The sequence below is a fragment of the Hemitrygon akajei genome, unplaced genomic scaffold (genome assembly GCF_048418815.1).
Source record: "Hemitrygon akajei unplaced genomic scaffold, sHemAka1.3 Scf000092, whole genome shotgun sequence".
In the NCBI taxonomy this organism is placed as follows: Eukaryota; Metazoa; Chordata; class Chondrichthyes; order Myliobatiformes; family Dasyatidae; genus Hemitrygon; species Hemitrygon akajei.
The window spans coordinates 759,418-783,332 of record NW_027331978.1 but is presented as its reverse complement, the minus strand read 5'-3'; the positions used below and the strand labels follow the sequence as shown (position 1 = coordinate 783,332).

At 42.4% G+C, this 23,915-nt stretch overlaps 1 protein-coding gene across 1 annotated transcript in view; it reads left to right on the top strand.

Moving 5' to 3' along the window:
• The window catches only part of LOC140722873 (uncharacterized), a 103,048-nt gene extending 79,346 nt beyond the window's left edge, over positions 1 to 23,702 (top strand). The window contains exons 3-4 of the mRNA XM_073037510.1: positions 12,266 to 13,480; positions 21,952 to 23,702. Of these exons, the coding sequence (XP_072893611.1) occupies positions 12,266 to 13,480; positions 21,952 to 23,256 (2,520 nt within the window). The 3' untranslated portion in view covers positions 23,257 to 23,702. The remainder of the gene's footprint in view (positions 1 to 12,265; positions 13,481 to 21,951) is intronic.
• The last annotated feature ends 213 nt before the right edge of the window (positions 23,703 to 23,915 follow it).

The following is a 23,915-nucleotide window of genomic DNA, read 5'->3' as shown; positions in this document are numbered from 1 at the left end:
GACAAAACGGTTTGATGAAGGCAGAGTCGTAGGTGTAGGGTATATGGATTTTAGCAAGGTGCCCCATGCAAGGCTGATTGAGAACGTAAGGAGGCATGGGATCAAAAGGGATATTGCTTAGTGGATCCAGAACTGGCTTGCCTGCAGAAGGCAAAATGTGGTTGTAGACGGGTCATATTCTGCATGGAAGTCGGTGACCAGTGGTGTGCCTCAGCGATCTGCTCTGGGACCCCTACTTTTTGTGATTTTTATAAATGACGTGGATGATGAAATGGAGGGATGGGTTAGTAGATTTGCAGAGACACGAAGGTCGGGGGTGTTGTGGATAGTGTGGAGGGCTGTCAGAGATTACAATGGGTCATTGATATGATGTAAAACTGGGCTGAGAAGTGGCAGATGGAGTTCAACACAAGTAAGTGTGATGTGCCTGGCCTGCTGTGTTCAACCAGCATCGTGTGTGTATTGCTTGAATATACAGATTTTCTCGTGTAAGTGTGAGGTGGTTCAGCTTGGCAGGTCAAATACGAAGGCAGAATATAGCATTCATGGTAAGACTCTTGGCAGTGTGGAGGATCAGAGGGATCCTGGAGGCCGGGGTCCATAGGACGCTCAAAGATGCCCAGAAGGTTGATTCTGTGGTTAAGAAGGCATACGGCGCATTGGCCTTCATTAATCTTAGCATTGAGTTTAAGAGCCGAGAGGTAACGCTGCCTGGTCGCCTCACTACAGGAAGGACGTGGAAACCATAGAAAGGATGCACAGGAGATTTACAAAGATGTTGCCTGGATTTGGGAGCATGTCTTATGAGAATAGGTTGAGTGAACTCGGCCTTTTCTCCTTCGAGTGATGGAAGATCAGAGATGACCTGATAGAGGTGTACAAGATAATGAGAGTTATTGATCGTGTGGATAGTCAGAGGCTTTTGACCAGGGCTGAAATGCGTAGTGCGAGAGGGCACAGTTTTACGGTGCCTCGAAGTAGGTACAGAGGAGATGTCAGGGGTAATATATATTTATTTTTTTACGCAGAGATTGTTGAGTGCGTGGAATAAGCTGACGGTGGCAATGTTGGAGGTGGAAACGATAGGGACTTTAAAGAGACTCCTGGATGTAGGTTAGAAAAATAGAGGGCTATGTGTAAAGCCGATGTAGTTCTAAGGCAGTGACATGTTCCGCACAGCTTTGTGGGCCGAAGGTACGGTGCTGTATGTTTCCTCTGTTTCCATGTTTCTTACTGTATCGCTGTTTTCTGCAGGCGTTAAGCTGTTGATGGTTACATTGACATGCCACACCGGCTCAACAAAGTGAAATGAAAGTTGAATGGAGTTACTCCTCTTACTGCAATCCAGTCATATTACCTGGGGCCCTGTGGACAACGTTACCACTGTGACCGACATATTGGCCTTAATGGCAAATGAATTGTAGCTTACAAAAAGGAGGGTGCCGCGAAAGTTCGACGAGAAAGTGCAGAGGGTATATGGTTTCGTTTTCTTTTCCACCCTGTTTAATTTCATCCATATATTCAACATAATTTATATTTTTATTATTATTAAGGAATGCAATGCATTGTTTCTGCAAACGAACATATCTCACTACATTTGCTAATGACACTGTGCTTGATTTAAAATCTGATTTTAAAATGCTGTTCCGACATTGCAGGTTGTACAAGACAGGTTCACCAGCCGGAAGTCCGGTATGTTCGCTCAAGACGGTGCTCATTCAGAGTCTGAACACAACCCGAATGTCAGTCCCGAATACTAAACTAAATGCGAAAGTGGACGAATTCTCACCCACATACTGGACCTGATCACTAATTCCAATGCAGGGCTTGATCAGTATACCTGGTGTAGACCATGAACACTCATCCTGGTCCCCAAGGCAACCTCATAGCAGGGGTTTGTCAACCTCAGAATTTAGAAGAATTGTAGTTATGATCTTTCCCAAATAGTGCCTATGATAGGTTCTTGACCAGGTCAATGCTAAATATTATCCGAGCGTAGGGAGTGCAAAGGAGATGTGCCAGATAACGCTTTATCACTGTGATTGCTCGGTACCTGGGCGGGTGATGGAAGCAGATGCCTTATTGTTGTCTAAGAGGTATACAGATCGTGTGCAGGTAGATGATTCGTGAGTAATTTGGCAACATGGCCAGTACGATCTGTTCCTGCACTGTACTGCTCTGTGTACAATTCTAAATTGTTTCTGCAAGTGGGAGAGTCACGAATAAAACGACATAATCAGCAAATAAATGGTCCATCTTTAAGAAAGCGGGTAAGTAGAAATGTCTTCTCTCAGGGGGAGTGAATCTCTGTACATCTGTTTATCTGTACAGATGTACATCCACACCTCAGGCTCGCTTCTGTCTAGGGGGAGCAGCCTTCTGCCCCGTCAAACTGGGCAACCAGATTGTGTAAATATTGTGTGATGTCCCCACTCGGCCATATAACAGACAGTACACCATATGCGATTAAAGGATTACACTTTATAGATATTACTGGTACTAAATAGTTACCAACAATACAGTATATATAAATAAATAAATATAAAATAAAGGAGCCGAAACGTATCAGAGTTCAGTCAGTTTAGTGCACAGCGTTGGAGCTCAACCATCGAACCTTCGACCTCTCGTTGCTCTCCTCCGACCTCCCGTCTTCACACCTGGACCACCCGCAGTGGTCAACCGAGCAGTGGCTCCAGCACCCGTCCGCCTTCATCTCCTCTTCCCGCCGACAACCTGGCCTCGGACCCCCGCTCGGGGTCCGTTCCGTCACCCAGCTTACAGCATCGCATCCTCTCTCCCTCACCCCCTCGCGCCGACTCCCCAAAAGCCCGCCAACACTAGCTTACAGACCGAGAAGAGAGAGTAACATTAATGTCAATTGGTTAACAAATGAATACAATTCTCGTTATCAGTAAATTTTAACCCAAACAAGCTTCCAGCACTCTCTCATAACAAAACAAAGAAGCCATTTTGATTAACATACGGAATAACAAAGAAAAAGAAGAAACCCCCCCTTACACCAATAAGGAACCCCCTTTACACTTCCCCCCCAACAAATAAAAGTCGTGTCCTCATGACTTCTAAATAACTCGCCAACTCTTCCTGCCAACACACACCCTAACCCAGGCATAAACCGTGACATTGCATCCCAAACAGTAGACCTCACTCCCTGTTCCTCAGGCGCTACATAGGTCAACTTCTCTGGGAGTTTCTCAACCCTTCGAGACCTCCGTACCCCCTCCCCGAAACCATCCAGGCTCGGACACAACCGGCGATACCTCGGCTCCGCTCGCCAACTCCTCTCTCAATCTCTCACTCATGCCCCCACTGCAACTCTGATCCCCCTGCTGTCCACGGCTAACCCTCCCCACTACACCTGACTCAGTGGTAGAAGGGCAAAGGTCTCTTCCTCAATCGAGGGGAAGTTGGCAAACGGCAGCATGTACCACACATCCAGCGCATCATCCTTCGAATCCGTATTCTTCCTCACTTCTGCGATCGGTAGCTCCTGTTTGATCTTCTCCAAACGGAAGCACGTGGCCTGCACTGCTCCCCCATCCTCTTCAGCCTCCCGCAATCGAGATATCAGCTTCCTCTCTGGCTCCTCCAACTCCCGCCACAGTCTCAACAATTCTGTATTCACTGCACTTATCTCCAGCTTTTCCTTCCTGATGACTTCTTCAAGGTCAAACTTCAGGGTTTCCACTTCATTTGGACTGTCGATGGTCATCTTCAGGTTCCCTTCAAACTTCCGCTTCCCTCTTCCAAGATCTGTGCGCAATTGCTTCACCTCCTCAAACTCCCCTCTCCGGGCTCTCGGTTTGCTGTTACTCTTAATCAGATAACTTTCTTGGTCTTCCAACTGATTCCGGATCACTTTCTCCGGTTTCTGATGAGAATTCGGCCTCTCCATCTCCACATCAAACTTGATTCCGTAGAGACAGTCACTCACGAGCTGCGACCTTCGCCAGACCTGACACGTGTCCAGAGAAAGCTTTAGCTCTTTAGTTCTCAGTCGCTCCTGCAACAGTCTCGCTTCACATTCTCCCGAGGCAAATCCAAATGTCAGGAGAACATCCACATACGCCAAAACTCCAGACACCTCCACATCCCCCATGGTCTTCCACATGCCCCGCGGGAAGGCTGCAAGGGCTCCGGATATGCCTTCTGGCATCTTTTCGTACCGGAAGAATCCTAGGGGACCTATAAAGGCCGTCTTCTCCTTGTCGGCCTCACTCATCGGGATCTAGCAACATTCGCTCCTCAGATCCAGCACCTTAAACCACTTCGCACCACTCAGACAGGCCATCGTCTCTTCGGCCCTCAGGGCCGTATTCTGGTCACTGACGGTGCGCCTCTTCAGCGCACTATACTCCACACTCACGCTGCCTACGTCTCCCACGGCCTCAGGGCCCAGTCGCCGCGACCTCTCTCTCTCACCGAGGTATCTTCAGCGGTCAACTCCCCTCCCTCGTGGTATTTCGGAGCGTCCACTAAGAGGGTCTCACCCTCAGATACTTGCCTCTGGCCGCACCACCACCGGCTCTCGTTTGAATTCGGTACCGGCCCGTGGCTATTACACAAGTCCTCCCAAGCAGCTCGAAACTCTGGGTTTAATAAATAATAATAGACAGTACACCATATGCGATTAAATGATAACACTTTATAGATATTACTAGAACTATGTGATTAATAATGATACAATATATATAAAGGAAAATAAAATAAAGAAAAGGCGCCAAGACTTATCAAAGTCCAAACCACTTCGTGTACAACCGTTGGAGCTCAATTAACAAAGTCTTCTGGCCACTAATTGATCCCCTCCGAACTCCTCGACTCGTAGCTCAGGACCACTCGAAGTGATCAACCAAGCACATCTATCTTCGTCTTCTCTCCTCGCCGAACATCCTGGCCTCGGACCCCCACTCGGGGTCCGTTCCTCACCCAGTTTACAGCATCGCGTCCTCTCTCTCTGTCACCCCCTCGCGGCGATCTCCCCAAAAGCCCGCCAACAATAGCTTACAGACCCAGAAGAGAGAATAACATTAATTCCAATTGGTTAACAAATGAATACAATTCCCGTTATCAGTAAATTTAACTCAAACAAGCTTCCAGCACTCTTTTATAACAAAACTAAGAAGCCATTTGATTAACATACGCAGTAACAAAAAAGAAAAATAAACACTCACAAAGAAGAAACCCTCTTATACTAATAAGAAACCCCCTCTACACAACGTTCTCATGGATGCTGCCCGACCTGCTGAGTTCCTCCAGTGTGTTGTACGTGTTGCCTTTCCCAGCGTTTGAATGCCACCGATCCTTGAATGTGGAGTTGGAGATGCGGGAGAAGACAGCGCCCCACTGGCGTTTAATATTGTGGATCTGTGAAAGATAAATCAATTCTGTATCAAATCCCATGTCGCAGGTACTTACTGTCACTGCCAAACTCACAATGTACACCAGAAAGGCCACTCGGTCTATCTGCTCTCTGCCCATGTTTCTGTTCCATATCCGTATTTTAAAAATTATCTCTCACTCTCCCTGTTGCAACTTGTCACCACTCCGTGGGAGAAGAGATTTCCCTTGAATTTCTTAGAATCAGCGAAATCTGCAGCAAATTACAGGCCCTTCGGCCCACAGCAACCAACTCTAGAAAATGCCTAGAATTACCCTACGACAGAACCCTCTATTTTCCTAAGCTCCATGTACCTCTCTAAGATTTTCTTAAAAGACTCAATTGTACCCGTCTGTACCACCGTCGCTGGCAGTGCAGTCCACACACCCACCACCATCTGTATAAAAAAATATATCTCTGAAACCTCCATTGAACTACTTCCAAGCACCTTAACTATGCCCCCCACGTGTTATCCATCTCAGCCCTGGGGGGAAAAAGCCTCTGACTTTTCACACGATCAATGCCTCTCATCATCTTATACACCTGCATGAATTTCCTGCATGATTTTCCCCAGGCTAATTAACACGATGAGCTCGCTGAGTATTTGACCTTCCCCAGGGCTCTGGACTAAGGTGGTTAAACTCCTATTTCCCTGCTCTTTTCAAATTTTGTGTCATTTTCACCAATTTCAAAGGACTGTGCCTCAGACAGCTGGGTTGCTGCAATGCACCTCTAAAGCCTGACAGCAGACTATCGAGTGAATCTTCAGTGGAGCAGAGTCAGAAACCAAAGAGCACCAATCAGGGCTTTGGGGCTCTGGAAAGAGATGGGGTCTGGAGGTTATGAGCATTAGGAGGAAGGGGAACCAGATCAGCAGGATGTGGCTATGAATGAAAGATGAGAAACATTTGGAAACTGGTTAATTGAAAAACAAAATGGTTAATTTCTACAAAACATTGCAGTAATCAGCAGGTCAGGCAGCAAATGTGGAGAGGAATAAATGGGCAGCATTTAATCCGAGCCCCTTCAGCATGTCTAGACTGTGTATTCCTCTGCTTAGTTGCTGCCTGAACTGCAGAGCTCCTTCAGTATTGTGTGTGTGTGCGTCTTTGTGTTTCCAGCAACTGCAGAATCTCTTTTGTTTCACATCTGCATTTGTAAGGGGAGTGAACTTTGGCATTAGATACAACGAAATGCCTGTTGATATTGAGTATATCGTTTATGGGAGTCGCTTTCTGCGTTAAGAAAGCTGCTGAGTTTTCTACACACAAAAAAAACTGAGATATGGACATGAAACCGAAGCTTGCAGAACTTTTTAATGGCACCGTGACTACCCATAAAGCCGCGCGATTAAAATTTCGCTGTTGTTTGAAGCACCGATCAAATGCGCAGGCGCAGGGTTGCTGCCGTCTCCGATAACTACGCATGCGCGCAGTATACAAAATGTCGGGAGGAGCGGAAAGGTAAGGGCTTTTTCGACTCTAATTGAGTGACAATTGCTGTGAGAACCGGAGACTGTGGCCCGCAAACTCGGCACAGACCAGGTCTTTTTCCTCTCTCTCAGCCCCACGATCCGTACGCGGGCCCCGGGGAGCTTCCGGCTAATCAGGGAATGGGAGCAGATAGATCTCACAAACAGAGCTGAGCTCGAGCAATCTGAATGCAAGGAATAGGAACTCGGAAAAAGAGAACAAAATCTTTCTATCAGCTGTTGAGAAAATCACCTTTGTTCTGCCTCCAACCGCAGCAAGAGAAAACCGCAGCTGCTGGAAATCCGGAGGAATTTCACACAAAATGCCGGAGGAACTCAGCATTAGTACTCTTTCCCATAGACGCTGCCCGGCCTGCTGAGTTCCTCCAGCATTTTGTGTGTGTTGCTTGTTCTGGAGTTTTCTACACGTAAGGATATGTTTTGACCTATTCTGTCTGGGTACATAATGATATCAAACAACTTTGCCCTGGGCAACAAGTAGCTTTCAGATCACAAATGTGCCAGACTCCAATGAGACAGACTACTTGCCCTTCCCTTCATATTCATTGGCATCACCAAGTTCATCACCGTCAGTCACCTGAGGGAGGGTTCAGGGGAAATATGTATGTCCAATACAGAAACTGGTGTTACCTGTGTGTATTGTGGTGATGCAAAAATTGCTGGAGAATTTGCAAGTGGAAAGAAGGGGAGTGATATTTGGAAGTCCGACTTTTTAAAGCATCATTTAGCAAGAAAATTGCATACAGTGACATGCAAAAATTTGGGCACCTTTCTGTTCCTGTGAATAGCTAAGCGAGTAAAACAAAGACCTGATTTCCAAAAGGCATAAAGTTAAAGATGACACACTCTTTAATATTTTAAGCAAGATTACTCTTTTGTATCCATCATTTACAGTTTCAAAATAATAAAAAAGGAAAAGGGCCTGAAGTGAAAGTTTGGGCACCCTGCATGCTCAGTACTTAGTAGCAACCCCTTTGGCAAGTATCACAGCTTCTAAATGCTTTCTGTAGCCAGCTAAGAGTCTTTCAATTCTTGTTTGGGGATTTTTGCCCATTCTTCCTTGCAAAAGGCTTCTAGTTCTGTGAGATTCTTGGGCCGTCTTGCATGCACTGCTCTTTTGAGGTCTATCCACAGATTTTCGATGATGTTTCGGTCGGGGGGACTGTGAGGTCCATGGCAAAATGTTCAGCTTGCGCTTCCTGAGGTAGTCCATTGTGGATTTTGAAGTGCGTTTAGGATCATTATCCTGTTGCAGAAGCCATCCTCTTTTAATTTTCAGCTTTTTTACAGACGATGTGATGTTTGCTTCCAGAATTTGCTAGTATTTAATTGAATTCATTCTTCCCTCTACCAGTGAAATGTTCCCCGTGCCACTGGCTGCAACACAAGCCCAAAGCATGATCAATCCACCCCCGTGCTTAACAGTTGGAGAGGTGTTCTTTTCATGAAATTCTGCACCCTTTTTTCTCCAAACATACCTTTGCTCATTGCAGCCAAACAGTTCTTTTTTAACTTCATCAGTCCAGAGGACTTGTTTCCAAAATGCATAAGGCTTGTTTAGATGTTCCTTTGCAAATATCTGAAGCTGAATTTTGTGGCGAGGGCACAGGAAAGGTTTTCTTCTGATGTTTCTTCCATGAAAGTCATAGGTGTCCCTGCCTAGCACTCAAGCGTAGGTATCCCTGCGTAGGTGTCCCTGCGCAGTAGAACAGTGCACCACCACTTCAGAGTCGGCTAAATATTCCTGAAGGTCTTTTGCAGTCAAACGGGGGTTTTGATTTCCCTTTCTGGTAATCCTACGAGCAGTTCTCTCTGAAGGATTTCTTGGTCTTCCAGACCTCAACTTGACCTCCACCATTCCTGTTAACTGCCATTTCTTAATTACATTACGAACTAAGGAAATGGCTACCTGAAAATGCTTTGCTGTCTTCTTATAGCCTTCTCCTGCTTCGTGGGCATCATGTATTTTAATTTTCAGAGTGCTAGGCAGGGACTTAGAGGAGCCCATGGCTCTGATTGTTGGGATGAGGTTTGTGGAGTCAGGGTATTTATAGAGCTTTGAAATTTGCAACATCTGGCTTTTCCTAATGAAGACTGTGAACATGCCATTGTTCTAACAAGCTAATTAAGGTCTGAGACCTTGGTAAAAGTTATCTGAGAGCTCAAATCTCTTGGGGTTCCCAAACTTTTGCATGGTGCTCCTTTCCTTTTTTTTCCACTCTGAAATTGTAAAAACAAAAGTAATACTCTAATCTTGCTTAAAATGTTGAAAATAATGTTTCATCTTTAACTTCATGACTTTTAGAGGTCAGTTCATCTTCTCAGGACTTTATTCCTTGGAATGTCGAAGATTGAGGGGCGATTTGATTGTGAAAGAGGGGCATAGATGGTGTAAATTAATTTTGCAATCTTTTTTATTGATTTCCAAATAAAGAATATACAAATCAGAAGAGGAGTTTAACAAGTAGATAATATAAAAGACATATAAACAGCAATAGTAAAAACAAAAATTATATAATATCAAAATCAAATAAGTAAAATATTATGCTGTTATATATACAATGGTAAAAAAAAACTACAACTCCTCATAATAATCAGAAAAAAAGGATTGGAGATTTTATTGATAAGGAAAAAAAACCCACTAACTAAACTGAAACAAAAAACAAAAAAAAAGAAAGAGAAAAAAAAGGAAAGAAAAAGAAAGATTGGGCAGTCCAATTGAGGATAAAATTAAAGAAAACAGAGAGAGAGAACAAAAAACACATCCTTCCAGTCATCTCCAAACCATCATGGATAAGGATTTTCCCCAAAGAGAATTTAAAAAATAAATAAATAAAAATAAATTAAATCATGTGAAAATATTGAATAAAAGGTCGCCAGACTTGTTCAAAATTAAAGGATGTATCAAATGTTCGGCTTCTAATTTTCTCCAAGCTTAGACATGACATAATGGAGGAGAGCCAATAGAAAACAGTTGGTGGGTTAGATTCTTTCCAATGTAGCAAAATAGCTCTCCTAGCTAGTAAAGTTCAAAAAGCTATCACATGTTGGGTGGAAGCAATCCCAAAAATTGCTGTAAGTGGATTAGGTTGAACATCCATATCTATAACTTTAGATAATATTCCAAACACATCCCTCCAAAAATTGTTTAAACTTACACATGACCAAAACATATGAGTTAAAGTAGCCATTTCTGTGTTACATCTGTCACAAATAGGGCTTATATTCGGAAATATATGCGCCAATTTATCTTTGGACATATCTATGTACTATCTTAAACTGAATTAAGATATGTCGTGCGCAGATAAATGAACTATTGACTAAATCATAAATTTTACTCCATTGATTATTTGAAAGTGAATATTGAAGTTCTACTTCCCAGGGACGTTGAACCCTATCATTAGGCGACATGCGAGCATTCATTAACTGTGTATAAATGATAGCTATTAATCGTTTTTGAAAAGGTTTAAACTGAAAAATAACATAAGCCAAATTTGAAGAGCAGGCCAAGGGGTAATTCGGTAAAAAATCGCGTAAGAAATTCCTAACCTGTAAATACCTGAAAAAATGTGTATTAGAGATATCATATTTATCCATTAACTGTGAGAAAGACATTAAACAGTCTTGTAAAAACAAATCTAAAAAAGTTTTAATTCCCTTAATTTTCCATGTTAAAAACGCCTTATCTAAAGTTGATGGTATAAAAAAGAAATTAGAATAAATATTACTAGGAAGTAAAGAATCATTTAATTTAAAAAATCTACGAAATTGAAACCAAATTTTTAAAGTATGTTTAAGAATAGGGTTAAGAGCTTGTCTACCTATTCTGGAGAACAAAAACGGAAGAGGAGCTCCTAATAAAGAAGCTAACGAAAACCCCATTACTGAATTTTCCTCCAACTGTAACCATGAAGGGTGATCTTGGTCGTCTGTATCATAAATCCAAAAAGTAATATAACTAATATTAATTGCCCAATAATAAAATCTAAAGTTTGGTAAAGCCAGTCCTCCATCTTTTTTGATTTTTGTAATGAAAGTTTATTTACTCTAGAGCTTTTATTATTCCAAACCTAAGATAAAATCAAAGAATCTATTTTATCAAAAAATGTTTTTGGAACAAAAGAGGCAACTGCTTGAAATATATATAAAAATTTCATTAGAATAACCATTTTTATAGCATTTATTCGACCTGTCAATGACATCAACATAGGTGACCATTTAGAAAGCGCCTGTTGAGTATTTTCAACTAAAGTGAAGGTGTAAATTCAAGCTGGCTTTTACCACTGATTGATGTGGGACTACAACCAGTGGCCATGGGTTAAGCGTGAAAGGTGAAATGTTAAGGGGAACATGAGGGGAAACTTCTTCACACAGACGGTCATCCGGGTGTGGAATGAACAGCCATCATGAGTGGTGCATGTGAGCTCAATTTCAATATTTAAGAGGTTTGTATAGGTACCTGGATGGTAGGGATATGGGAGTGGGCAATTTAAATAGTTCAGCACAAACTAGATGGCCCAAAGGGCCTGTTTCTGTGTTGTACTTTTCTACAAGAACCTGAAATATTACAAAAATTCACTCTAAGATCTTTTAACAGCTGTGTGGACCAACCATTCATTTTAGCAGGAATTTTTTATATGGCTTTAAAATTGTGGCACTTTAAGTTAATAATACATAAAAGAAGATCCCAGCTGCATGTCAAAAAAGATTGTTTGCGTGAGACTGTTTCAGTTACTATGGGGCCAGGCACCCATGCAGCTCAGCAGGAACAGGGAATAATACCAATGGAGAGAGTCAAACTGAGCCAAGGCACAAATTGGAGACAGCAGAAATGCCCCATTCTTTTAGAGACAGGAAGAGCATCAGGGAATTGATGGTCTTTCCAGATACCAGCACTCTGCCCAGTCAGGAGATGATTTCTCTGTCCAACTTGGGTAGAACCTCACTGTAACAGTGTGATACAGATCAAACCTTGGCAACTCAAGTAATCTCATCTGTAATGTTGTCCTACACCCATTGATGGATTTTATAAATCTTTTTACAGGTTAAAAATGAGAAGGAATTTGTCTCCAGGAATCTCAAACATGGCATGCCAGTTTTGTTGTCTCTGCCTAGATGTTTAAGAAATGGGGCAAGGGATTCAATTGACCGTTCTTCATTTGACCAACCGTCATTTTACACAGGAGAAAGGCTGTTCACCTGCTCAGACAGTGGGAGTGGATTCACTCAGTTATCACAATTGAAGGTACATCAACAAGTTCACATTGGCCAAGGCCATTCATCTGTTCTGTGTGTGAGAAAGGATTCAGTTGGTCTTCCCTCCTGTGGACACACCAGTCAGTTCACACCACACTGGGCAGAGGTTGGCCATCTGCTGAACTTCTGGGAAAGGATTCACTCAGTCATCTGACCTAATGGCTCACCAGCGAGTTCACACCAGGGAGCGGCTGTACACCTGCTCAGTCTGTGAGAAGAGATTCACTCACTCTTCCACGCTATGGAAACATCAGCGAGTTCACACTGGGGAGAAGCCGTACACCTGTTCAGTCTGTGGGAAGGGATTCACTGAGTCATCCACCCTACTGGTACATCAGCGAGTTCACACTGGGGAGAGGCCATTCACCTGCTCAGTCTGTGAGAAGAGATTCACTCGGTTATCCCACCTCCAGAGTCATCAGCGAGTTCACACTGGGGAGAAGCCGTTCACCTGCTCAGAATGTGGGAAGAGATTCACTGAGTTATCCAACCTACAGAGTCATCAGCGAGTTCACACTGGGGAGAAGCCGTTCACCTGCTCAGAATGTGGGAAGAGATTCACTGAGTTATCCAACCTACAAAGTCATCAGCGAGTTCACACTGGGGAGAGGCCGTACTCCTGCTCAGAATGTGGGAAAGGATTCACTGAGTTATCCACCCTACAGAGACATCAGCAAGTTCACACTGGGGAGAAGCCATTCACTTGCTCAGTCTGTGGGAAGAGATTCACTCAGTTATCCACCCTACAGAGTCACCAGCGAGTTCACACTGGGGAGAAACCGTTCACCTGCTCAGAATGTGGGAAGAGATTCACTCAGTCATCCACCCTACAGAGACACCAGCGAGTTCACACTGGGGAGAAGCCGTTCACCTGTTCATTCTGTGGGAAAAGATTCACTGATTCATCCACCCTACAGAGACACCAGCAAATTCATACTGGGGAGAAGCCGTTCACCTGCTCAGTCTGTGGGAAGGGATTCACTCAGTCATCCACCCTACAGAGTCACCAGCGAGTTCACACTGGGGAGAGGCCGTTCACCTGCTCAGTCTGTAGGAAGAGATTCACTCATTTATCCAGCCTACAGAGACATCTGCAAATTCACACTGGGGAGAAGCCGTTCACCTGCACAGTCTGTGGGAAGGGATTCACTCAGTCATCCACCCTACAGAGTCACCAGCGAGTTCACACTGGGGAGAAACCGTTCACCTGCTCAGACTGTGGGAAGGGATTCATTTATTTATCCAGCCTACAGAGACATCAGCGAGTTCACACCGAGGAGAAGCCGTTCACCTGCTCAGAATGTGGGATAGCATTCACTCAGTCATCCCAACTACTGGCACACCAGTCAGTTCACACTGGGGAGTGGCCATTGTTATGAATCGCTAGGTTTCATTTGCTGTAGGCTGTCATTTTGAGAGAGATATTAAGGTGATTCAGTCTGATTTGCAGCTTGTTTAGTTTTAAGCGAGGACACAGACACTCAAGAGTCAGACGGAGATGAAAGAGGTAAAATGGAAGGATGAAAACCAGGGAACTAATGGCCAAGGATCACTGTTTGGAACTTTCCTATGCCCACAAGGGTGGATTAATCATCGATTCACCGTACATCGAATGTGTGGTTGTCACCTCGTTTGATCCATAGGAGTGGATCTGATTTGGGGTATCCTGTGAAGACTGCTGATGTGTTAACCCTTGCCTGGGTGTGGTGTGGTAATTCACTTGAAGATGATACCCCTTGTGACAAGTCACTTTGTGTGATAATTAGTATGTGAGATTTTGGAATGACGACAGATAAAATCTACAGCGACTGTTCTCTCATTTTACCACCATGGAACCTGAGGAATTTGACATAATTGCCTTCTCTCAACATTTACCCTGGATTACAAATATCTCTCTCATCACCTATTCTGTGGATAATCTGAACTTGCCTACTTTACCATCTCAAGACTCTAAGCCTTGATTCCCCCGAGCTCAATAGTTTGGGCAACACACACAAAATGCTGGTGGAACACAGCAGGCCAGGCAGCATCTATAAGGAGAAGCACTGTCGACGTTTCAGGCCGAGTCCCTTCATCAGGACTAACTGAAAGGAAAGATAGTAAGAGATTTGAAAGTAGGAGGGGGAGGGGGAAATGTGAAAGATAGAAGACCGGAGGGGGTGGGGTGAAGCTGAGAGCCGGAAAGGTGATTGGCAAAAGGGATACAAAACTGGAGAAGGGAGGCCTAGGGAGAAAGAAAGGGGGAGGGGGGCACCAGAGGGAGATGGAGAACAGGCAGAGTGATGGGCATAGAAAGAGGGAACAAAATATCTAAATATATCACGGATGGAGTGAGAAGGTGAGGAGTGGTGTTAACGGAAGTTAGAAAAGTCAATTCACGCCATCAGGTTGGAGGCTACCGGTAGATAAGGTGTTGTTCCTCCAACCTGAGTGTGGCTTCATCTTGACAGTAGAGGAGGCCATGGCCTATTCTGCTTTGATAGTTGATGAAGCAGCTGATTATGACATAGTGAAACAGGCTGTGCTCAAAGCTTACGAGTTGGTCCCAGAATCACACAGGAAAAAATTTGGAAATTTGTGAATCAGACTTATCTGGCATTTGCTTCTCAGAAGTCTGTGTGTTTTGACCACTGGTGCATGTATAAAAATATAAATGATGATTTTACAGATAGAAAGAGTTGGTTTTAATTGAAGAATTCGAAAGGTGCGTCCCTGATGACATAAAGACATATTTAAATGAAAAGGATGCTGCCACTTTGCAGGAGTCTGCTAGATTAGCAGATGAGTTTGCTTTAACTCCTAAGGTTAAGTTTATCCCGAATGAGAGCTTCCAAAAGAGTAGCAGGGATAACCAGGGCAAACCAGAAATTAAAGTTTGGACTAGTGATAAGAGTAAGGATGAAGGGAAGCAGTTGAAGGAGAAATATTCTGGTCTTACTTGTTACTGTTGTAGGAAAGCTGGTTATGTGATGGCTAATTGTTCTGTCCTGAAGAAGAAAAAGGAAAAGGAGGCAGTCCCAAATGCCTGTGTTCAGTATGTTGAAGCACCTGTAAACCCACAGGGTTCTGAACATTCTGTTGAGGCTCAGTTAAGGTCTGAGTTAAGAAAGGATTCGAACATTTTATGTCAGATGGGATTGTATTAGTAAATGAATGGTCAACCCCGGTACCAGTGAAAATTCTTCGAGTTACTGGGGCTCCTCAGTTACTCGTTCTAGGAGGCTGTGGTGGCCAGTGCTATAATATTTGCTGTTGTGTGCTGGGGCAGCAGGCTAGGGTAGCAGTATCAACAAACTCATAAGGCCAGTGATGTTGTGGGGGTGGAACTGGACTCTCTGACGGTGGTGTCTGAAAAGAGGATGCTGTCCGAGTTGCATGCCATCTTGGACAATGACTCCCATCCACTCCATAATGTACTGGTTAGGCACAGGAGTTCATTCAGCCAGAGACTCATTCCACCGAGATGTAACACTGAGCGTCCTAGGAAGTCATTCCTACCTCTGGCCATCAAACTTTACAACTCCTCCCTCGGAGTGTCAGTCACCCAGAGCCAATAGGCTGGTCATGGACTTATTTCCACTTGCATGATTAACTTATTATTATTTAATTATTTATGGTTTTATATTGCTATATTTCTTCACTATTCTTGGTTGGTGCGGCTGTAACCAAACCCAATTTCCCTCGGGATCAATAAAGTATGTCTGTCTGTCTGTACGTTAGACAGCGTTCTAAAGTTTGGTGATGAGACTGACACTGCTGAGGTAAATCTTATTAAAGGCATTGGGGGCGGCATGGTTTCCGTGCCATTGCACAAGGTAACTTTACTGTCAGGATTGGTTTCGGGACCTGTTAAGATCAGATTATGCTCCAGTTTACCGGTGGGAGATATTACGTTGCTGTTAGGGAATGACCTGGCAGATGGTAAAGTTGTTCCTGCAGTGCAGTTGACAACTAACCCAACCACTGACGACCCACAGATGGATTTTAACATTTATCCTTCCTGCACAGTAACTTGAAGTATGGCTAAACAGTCTGCTGACGCAGACGGTTCTGTGCAGCATGATTCTGATACCCATGATAGCCAAAATCGGGATGCAGGTTATGAAGACCAGTCAGGGACTTTTCTGCCTTCATTGTTTCAACAGGATTCAGGTAGTAAGTCTGATGAGAAAGATTTATCCCTGTCTAGGAAGGAGTTTATAGCAGAACAGAACGAAGACCCTGATATTGAAGCTTTAAAAGAAACAGCTCTCTCAGATGATGAGATTAAGAAAGTGCCAGTAGGGTATTATCTCAAGGATGGAGTGCTAATGAGGAAGTGGAAGCCACCTGCTGTACCTTCGAGTGAGGAATGGGCAATTGTTCACCAAGTTGTAGTTCCTAAAGTTTATAGGACTGAAATTTTAACTTTGGCCCACAGTATACCCTTACGTCGACATTTTGGAGTGAATAAAACTAAACAGGATTATCAAAAAAATGTTACTGGCCTAATTTGAGGACAGATGTTGTGACCTTTCGCAGAACCTATCACACTTGTTAAGTTGTGGGTAAACCTAATCAGGTCACCCCAGTGGCCCCACTGCAGTCTAAACCTGCATTTGGTGAGTCCTCTTCAAAATTTATAGTGGATTGTGCTGGCCCTTTGCCAAAGACTAAAGCTGGCCATCAGTATCTGCTAACTATTATGTGTACTGCATCCAGATTCCCAGAGGCAATACCTCTCAGAAATAATAAAGTTAAAACTGGCGAAGGCTCTTACCAAGTTTTTTTTTTACTTTATTTGGTTTGCCGAATGAAATCCAGTCTGATCAAGGAAGTAATTTTACATCTGGGTTATTCCAGCAGGTAGTTTATGAACTGGGAACTAAACAAATTACAACATTTGCATACCATCCAGAATCACAAGGGGCTTTGGAAAGATTTCATTCTGCCCTCAAAACAATGATTAAGACATATTGTGTTGAAAATGGAAAAGACTGGAATGAAGGAATACATTTGCTTTTGTTCACAGTAAGAGAGTTGGTACAATAATCACTGGGATTTACTCCATTTGAACTTGTATTTGGTTGTAGAGTGAGGGGACCTTTGTCCTTGTTAAAGGAACAATGGATTGATGGGGATGTACCTGTTAAATTGTTAGACTATGTTTAGATCTGGATCTGTTGTTGTTTGTCATCTATATCTGTAATCTGGATGATAGTGTGGTTAACTGGATCAGCAAATTTGAGGATGACAACAAGACTGGGGGTTTAGCGGACTCCGAGAAGACTATCATGGCTTGCAGTGTGATCTGGACCAGATGGGAAAATGGTTTTAGAAATGGAAAATGGAATTTAATGCAGACCAGTGTGAGTTGTTGCACTTTGGTATGACCTACCAAGGGAGGTCTTTCACAGTGATTGGTCGGGCACGGAGGAGTGTTGTGGAAGAAAGGGACCTGGGAATACAAGTCCTTAATTCACTGAAAGTGGTAGATAGGGATGGAAAGAATGATTTCAGCCCATTGCCTTTAATGAACCAAAGTACTGATAACAATAGATGGATGTTATGTTGACTTCTAGAAGACATTGGTGAGGCCTAATTTGAAGTATTGTGTGCAGTTTTGGTCACCTACCTACAGGAAAGATGTAAAAGAAGTTCAGAGATTTCAGAGAAAATTCACAAGGATGTTGCCATGTCTGGAGGACTTGGGTTATAAGGAAAGATTGAACAAATCAGGACTTTATTCCTTGGAATGCAGAAGATTGAGGGGAGATTTGATTCTGATATGGAGGCACAGATAGTGTTAATGCAAACTGGCTTTTTCCACGATGATTGGGTGGGATGACAACCAGAGGCCATGGGTTAAGGGTGAAAGGTGAAATGTTAAGGGGAACATGAGGGAAACTTCTTCACACAGACAGTTATCCGGCTGTGGAATGAGCAGCCAGCACAAGTGGTGCATGCGCGCTCGATTTCACCATTTAAGAGGTTTATGTTGGTACCTGGATGGTAGAGGTGTGGGAGTGGGCTGTTTAAATAGTTCAGCACAAACTAGATGGCCCAAAGGGCCTGTTTCTGTGTTGAAATTTTCTATGATTGTGACAAGAACCTGAAATAATACAAACATTCACTCTAACCCCTTTTGACAGCTGTGTGAACCAACCAGTCATTTCAGCAGGAATTTTTCATATGGCGTTAAAACTGTGGCACTTAAATTAAATACGGAAGAACAGAAGGGATTAGGTATGCCTTTTACAGTGAAGGAGGTTGAAGAAGCTCTGGGATCACTTCAAAGTAATAAATCTCCAGGAGAAGATGGTTTTCCACCTGAATTTTATAAAAAGTTTAAAGATTTATTAATTTCTCCCTTTATGGAGTTAATACATCAAGTGGAAAGAACGCATAGACTTCCAGAATCTTTTTCAACAGCTATTTTAATAGTATTGCCAAAAAAAGATAGAGACCTTTTAAAGCCAGCATCATATAGACCTATTTCTTTATTAAATACTGATTATAAAATTTGAAAACAATAAAAAAAGTTTTTAAAAAAAATCTTATCTAATAGATTATCTAAAAGCTTATCAAAATTAGTGCATATGGATCAAACAGGATTTATCAAAAATAGACAATTGGCAGATAATGTAACCCGGTTAATTAGTATAATCCATTTAGCGCAAAAGAGGGAGGAAACGAGTGTGGCAGTTGCTTTAGATGCAGAAAAAGCATTTGAAAGATTGGAATGGGATTTTTTATTTAAGATATTGGAAAAATATGGATTAGGAACATCATTTATAAAATGGATTAAAACCTTAAATACTAATCCCAAAGCTAAAGTAGTGACAAATGGTCAAATTTCGACACCATTTCAGTTAACAAGATCAACTAGGCAAGGTTGACCATTATCACCTGCTTTGTTTGTGTTGGCAATAGAGCCATTAGCTGAATTAATTAGAATGGACCCAGATATTAAGGGTTTCAGAGTTAATCAGGAAGAATACAAGATTAATTTATTTGCTGATGATGTTCTACTTTATTTAACAGATCCATTACATTCATTATGTAAATTATCTTATAGATTAGAAGAATATGGGAAAATATCAGGTTATAAAGTAAATTGGGATGAAAGTGAAATTTTACCTCTTACTAATGGAGATTATATTCAATGTCGATTAATAACTCAATTTAGATGGCCGGCAAATGGTATAAAATATTTAGGTATAAGAGTTGATAATGATATAAAAAACTTATACAATAAATTATTCACCACTTTTGAAAAAAATTCAGGAAGATCTTGATAAATGGATGGCATTACCAATAACATTAGTAGGTAGAGTAAATACTATAAAAATGAATATATTCCCGAGACTACAATATTTATTTCAATCATTACCAATACAATTACCCCAGAAGTTTTTTCAAGAGTTAAACAAATATGTGAGGAGGTTTCTCTGGAAAGGTAAGATGTCAAGAATATCGTTGGAAAAATTGACATGGAAATTTGATCTAGGAGGGTTACAACTTCCAAATTTTAAGAATTATTATAAAGCAAATCAACTTAGATTTATTGCATCTTTTTTTTGAGAAAGATAAACCGGCATGGATTAGAATAGAACTAGATAAAATAGGAGAAAACGTACCAGAAGATTTTATATATAAATGGGAATCTAAATGGATATGGGAAAAGAAAGAAGCTTCTATATTAAAACATTTGATTAATTTATGGAATAAGATAAATGTTGATGATGAGACAAAAAAATCTTTATAAGCAAAGAGATCTTTAATTCAAAATAGACTTATTCCTTTTCCAATGGACAATCAACTTTTATATAATTGGTTTCAAAAAGGGATTAGATACATAGGAGATTGTTTTGAAGGAGGTATATTAATGTCATTCGATCAATTAAAGAATAAATATAAAGTATCAAGAAACACTTTATTTTGTTACTTTCAACTAAGGGCTTATATAAGAGAAAATCTAGGTTAAACAATGTTATTGCCGAAATCTAATGAAATAGAAATTTTAATTCAAAAAGGAAATACTAAAAAATTTATATCTTGTATGTATAATTTGATTCAAAACCAGGCAATTAAACAAGGAGTCCATAAGTCAAGACAAAAATGGGAAAGTGATTTGAATATTAAAATTGAAGAAACAAATTGGTCAAGAATATATCTTGATAGTATGACAAATACAAAAAATGTTCGGTTAAGATTAGTGCAATATAACTTTCTACATCAATTATATATTACACCACAAAAAATAAATAAATTAAATCCAAGTTTATCTGATCAGTGTTTCAGATGTAACCAAGAAACTGGTACATTTTTACATTCTACATGGTCTTGTTCTATAATTCAACATTTTTGGACAAATTTAAGAATTTTACTGGAACAAATTACGGGAATACAACTTCCTCATAATCCAATATTACTTTTATGAGGTGATATTGAAGGGATAAAACCGAAACTCAAACTAAATATATATCAGAAAGAATTCATAAAAATTGCACTGGCAGTAGCCAAAAAGGCTATTGCAGTTACTTGGAAATCAGATACATATTTAAGTATAGATTGTTGGAAGAAAGAAATCTATGGCTGTATTCCATTAGAGAAAATTACTTATAATTTAAGAGATAAATATGAAACATTTTTGAAAATTTGGTGCCCTTATTTACAAAAGACAGGACTAAATGTATAGGTGCTCTGAAGATGAAACAATTGGTTACTTGGGGAAAGAAATAAATATACATACTAAAGTTATTAAGAACTCCATGGAGCATGTGGAGATCTTCCAACAACCAGGCACTTTCTTTTTCTTTCTTTCTAACTTTCTCTTCTTTTGATATAGGGAAGTTAGAGGGGAGGGGGGAAGGGATATATACATTTTTTTCCACACTTGTAATTACTTAAAAACACAATTAAATATTTTTTTTTAAAAAAAACTGTGGCACTTTAAGTTAATAATACATAAAAAGAAGATCCCAGCTGCACATCAAGAAAAACTATTTGTGCGAGAGTGTTTCAGTTACTGTGGGGCGAGGAACCCATGCAGCTCAGTGGGAACAGGGAATAATACCAATGGAGAGAGTGAAACTGAGCCAGGAGACGGCAGAAATGCCCCATTCTTATAGAGACAGGAAGAGCATCAGGGATTTGATGGTCATTCCAGATACCAGCACTCTGCCCAGTCAGGAGATGATTTCTCTGTCCAACTTTCGTTGAACCTCACTGTAACAGTGTGATACCAGATCACACCTTGACAACTCAAGTGATCTCATCTGAAATGTTGAACTACACCCATTGATGGATTTTATAAATCTTTTTACAGGTTAAAAATGAGAAGGAATTTGTCTCCAGGAAGCTCAAACATGGCACGCCAGTTTTGTTGTCTCTGTCGAGATATTTAAGAAGTGGAGCAAGGGATCCAATTGACCATCCTTCCTGCTGAGACTGTGGGGAAGGATTCACTCGGTCATTTGACCAACTGGCACGCCTGTAATTTACACAGGAGAAAGGCCTTTCACCTGCTCAGACAGTGGGAATGGATTCACTCGGTTATCACAATTGAAGGTACATCAGCAAACTCACACTGGGCAAGGCCATTCACCTGTTCTGTGTGTGGGAAGGGGTTCAGTCGGTCTTCCCACCTGTGGACACACCAATCAGTTCACACCACACTGGGCAGAGGCTGGTCATCTGCTGAATTTCTGGGAAAGGATTCACTCAGTCATCTGACCTAATGGCTCACCAGCGGGTTCACATTGGGGAGAAGCCATTCACCTGCTCAGTCTGTGGGAAGGGATTCACTCATTTATCCCAACTACAGAGTCACCAGCGAGTTCACACTGGGGAGAGGCCATTCACCTGCTCAGAATGTGGAAAGGGATTCACTCAGTTATCCCACCTACAGAGTCACCAGCAAGTTCACACTGGGGAGAAAGCGTTCACCTGCTCAGAATGTGGGAAGAGATTCACTCGCTCATCCACCCTACAGAGACACTGGCGAGTTCACACTGGGGAGAAGCTATTCACCTGCTCAGTCTGTGGGAAAGGATTCACTCAGTCATCTGCCCTACTGGTACATCAGCGAGTTCACACTGGGGAGAAGCCGTTCACCTGCTCAGTCTGTGGGAAGAGATTCACTAATTCATCCAGCCTACAGAGACATCAGCGAGATCACACTGGGGAGAAGCCGTTCACCTGCTCAGTCTGTGGGAAAAGATTCACTAATTTATCCAGCCTACAGAGACATCAGCGAGTTCACACTGGGGAGAAGCCATTCACTTGCTCAGAATGTGGGAAGAGATACGCTGACTCTTCCGCCCTAAAGAGTCATCAGCGAGTTCACACTGGGGAGAGGCCGTTCACCTGCTCAGTCTGTGGGAAGCGATTCACTCATTCATCTCACCTACAGAGTCATCAGCGAGTTCACACTGGGGAGAGGCCGTTCACTTGCTCAGTCTGTGGGAAGGGATTCACTCGGTTAGCTAACCTACAGAGACACCAGCGAGTTTACACTGGGGAGAAGCCGTTCACCTGCTCAGTTTGTGGGAAGGGATTCACTCATACATCCCACCTACAGAATCACCTGCGAGTTCACACTGGGGAGAGGCCGTTCACCTGCTCAGTCTGTGGGAAGAGATTCATTCATTTATCCCAACTACAGAGTCACCAGCGAGTTCACACTGGGGAGAAAGCATTCACCTGCTCAGAATGTGGGAAGAGATTCCCTCGCTCATCCACCCTACAGAGACACCAGCGAGTTCACATTGGGGAGAAGCCATTCACCTGCTCAGTCTGTGGGAAAGGATTCACTCAGTCATCTACCCTATTGGTACATCAGCGAGTTCACACTGGGCAGAGGCCGTTCACCTGCTCAGTCTGTGGGAAAGGATTCACTCAGTCATCTACCCTACTGGTACATCAGCGAGTTCACACTGGGGAGAAGCCGTTCACCTGCTCATTCTGTGGGAAGGGATTCACTCAGTCATCTACCCTACTGGTACATAAGCGAGTTCATACTGGGGAGAGGCCGTTCACCTGCTCAGTCTGTGGGAAGGGATTCACTCAGTCATTCACCCTACGGAGACACCAGCGAGTTCACACTAGAGAGAGGCCGTTCACCTGCTGAGAATGTGGGAAAGGATTCACTCAGTCATCCCACCTACTGGCACACCAGTCAGTTCACAATGGGGAGTGGCCATTGTTATGAATCCCTAGGTTTTGTTTGCTGTAGATTGTCATTTTAAGAGAGAGAGATTAAGAAGGTGAATCAGACTGACTTGCAGCTTGTTTACATCGTGTGCAGCTTGTTTAGTTTTAACCGAGGACACAGACACTCAGAGTCAAACGGAGACGAAGGAGGAAAAATGGAAGAATCGAAACCAGGGAACTAGTGGCCAAGGGTCATTGTTTGGAACTTTCCTTTGCCCACAAGGGTGGCCTAATTATCGATTCACCGTACATCGAATGTGTGGTTGTCACCTCATTTGACCCATAGGAGTGGATCTGATTTGGGGTATCCTGTGGAGACCACTTATGTGTTAACCATTGCCTGGCTGTGGTGTGGTAATTCATTAAGATGATACCAATTATGATAAGTCACTTCGGGTGATAATTAGTATGTGGATTTGGAAGGATGACAGATAAACTCTACAGCGACTGTTGGTCTCATTTTACCACCATGGAACCTGTGGAATACGACATAATTGCCTTCTCTCAACATTTACCCTGGATTACAAATATCTCTCTCTCATCACCTATTCTGTGGTTGAACAGAACTTTCATACT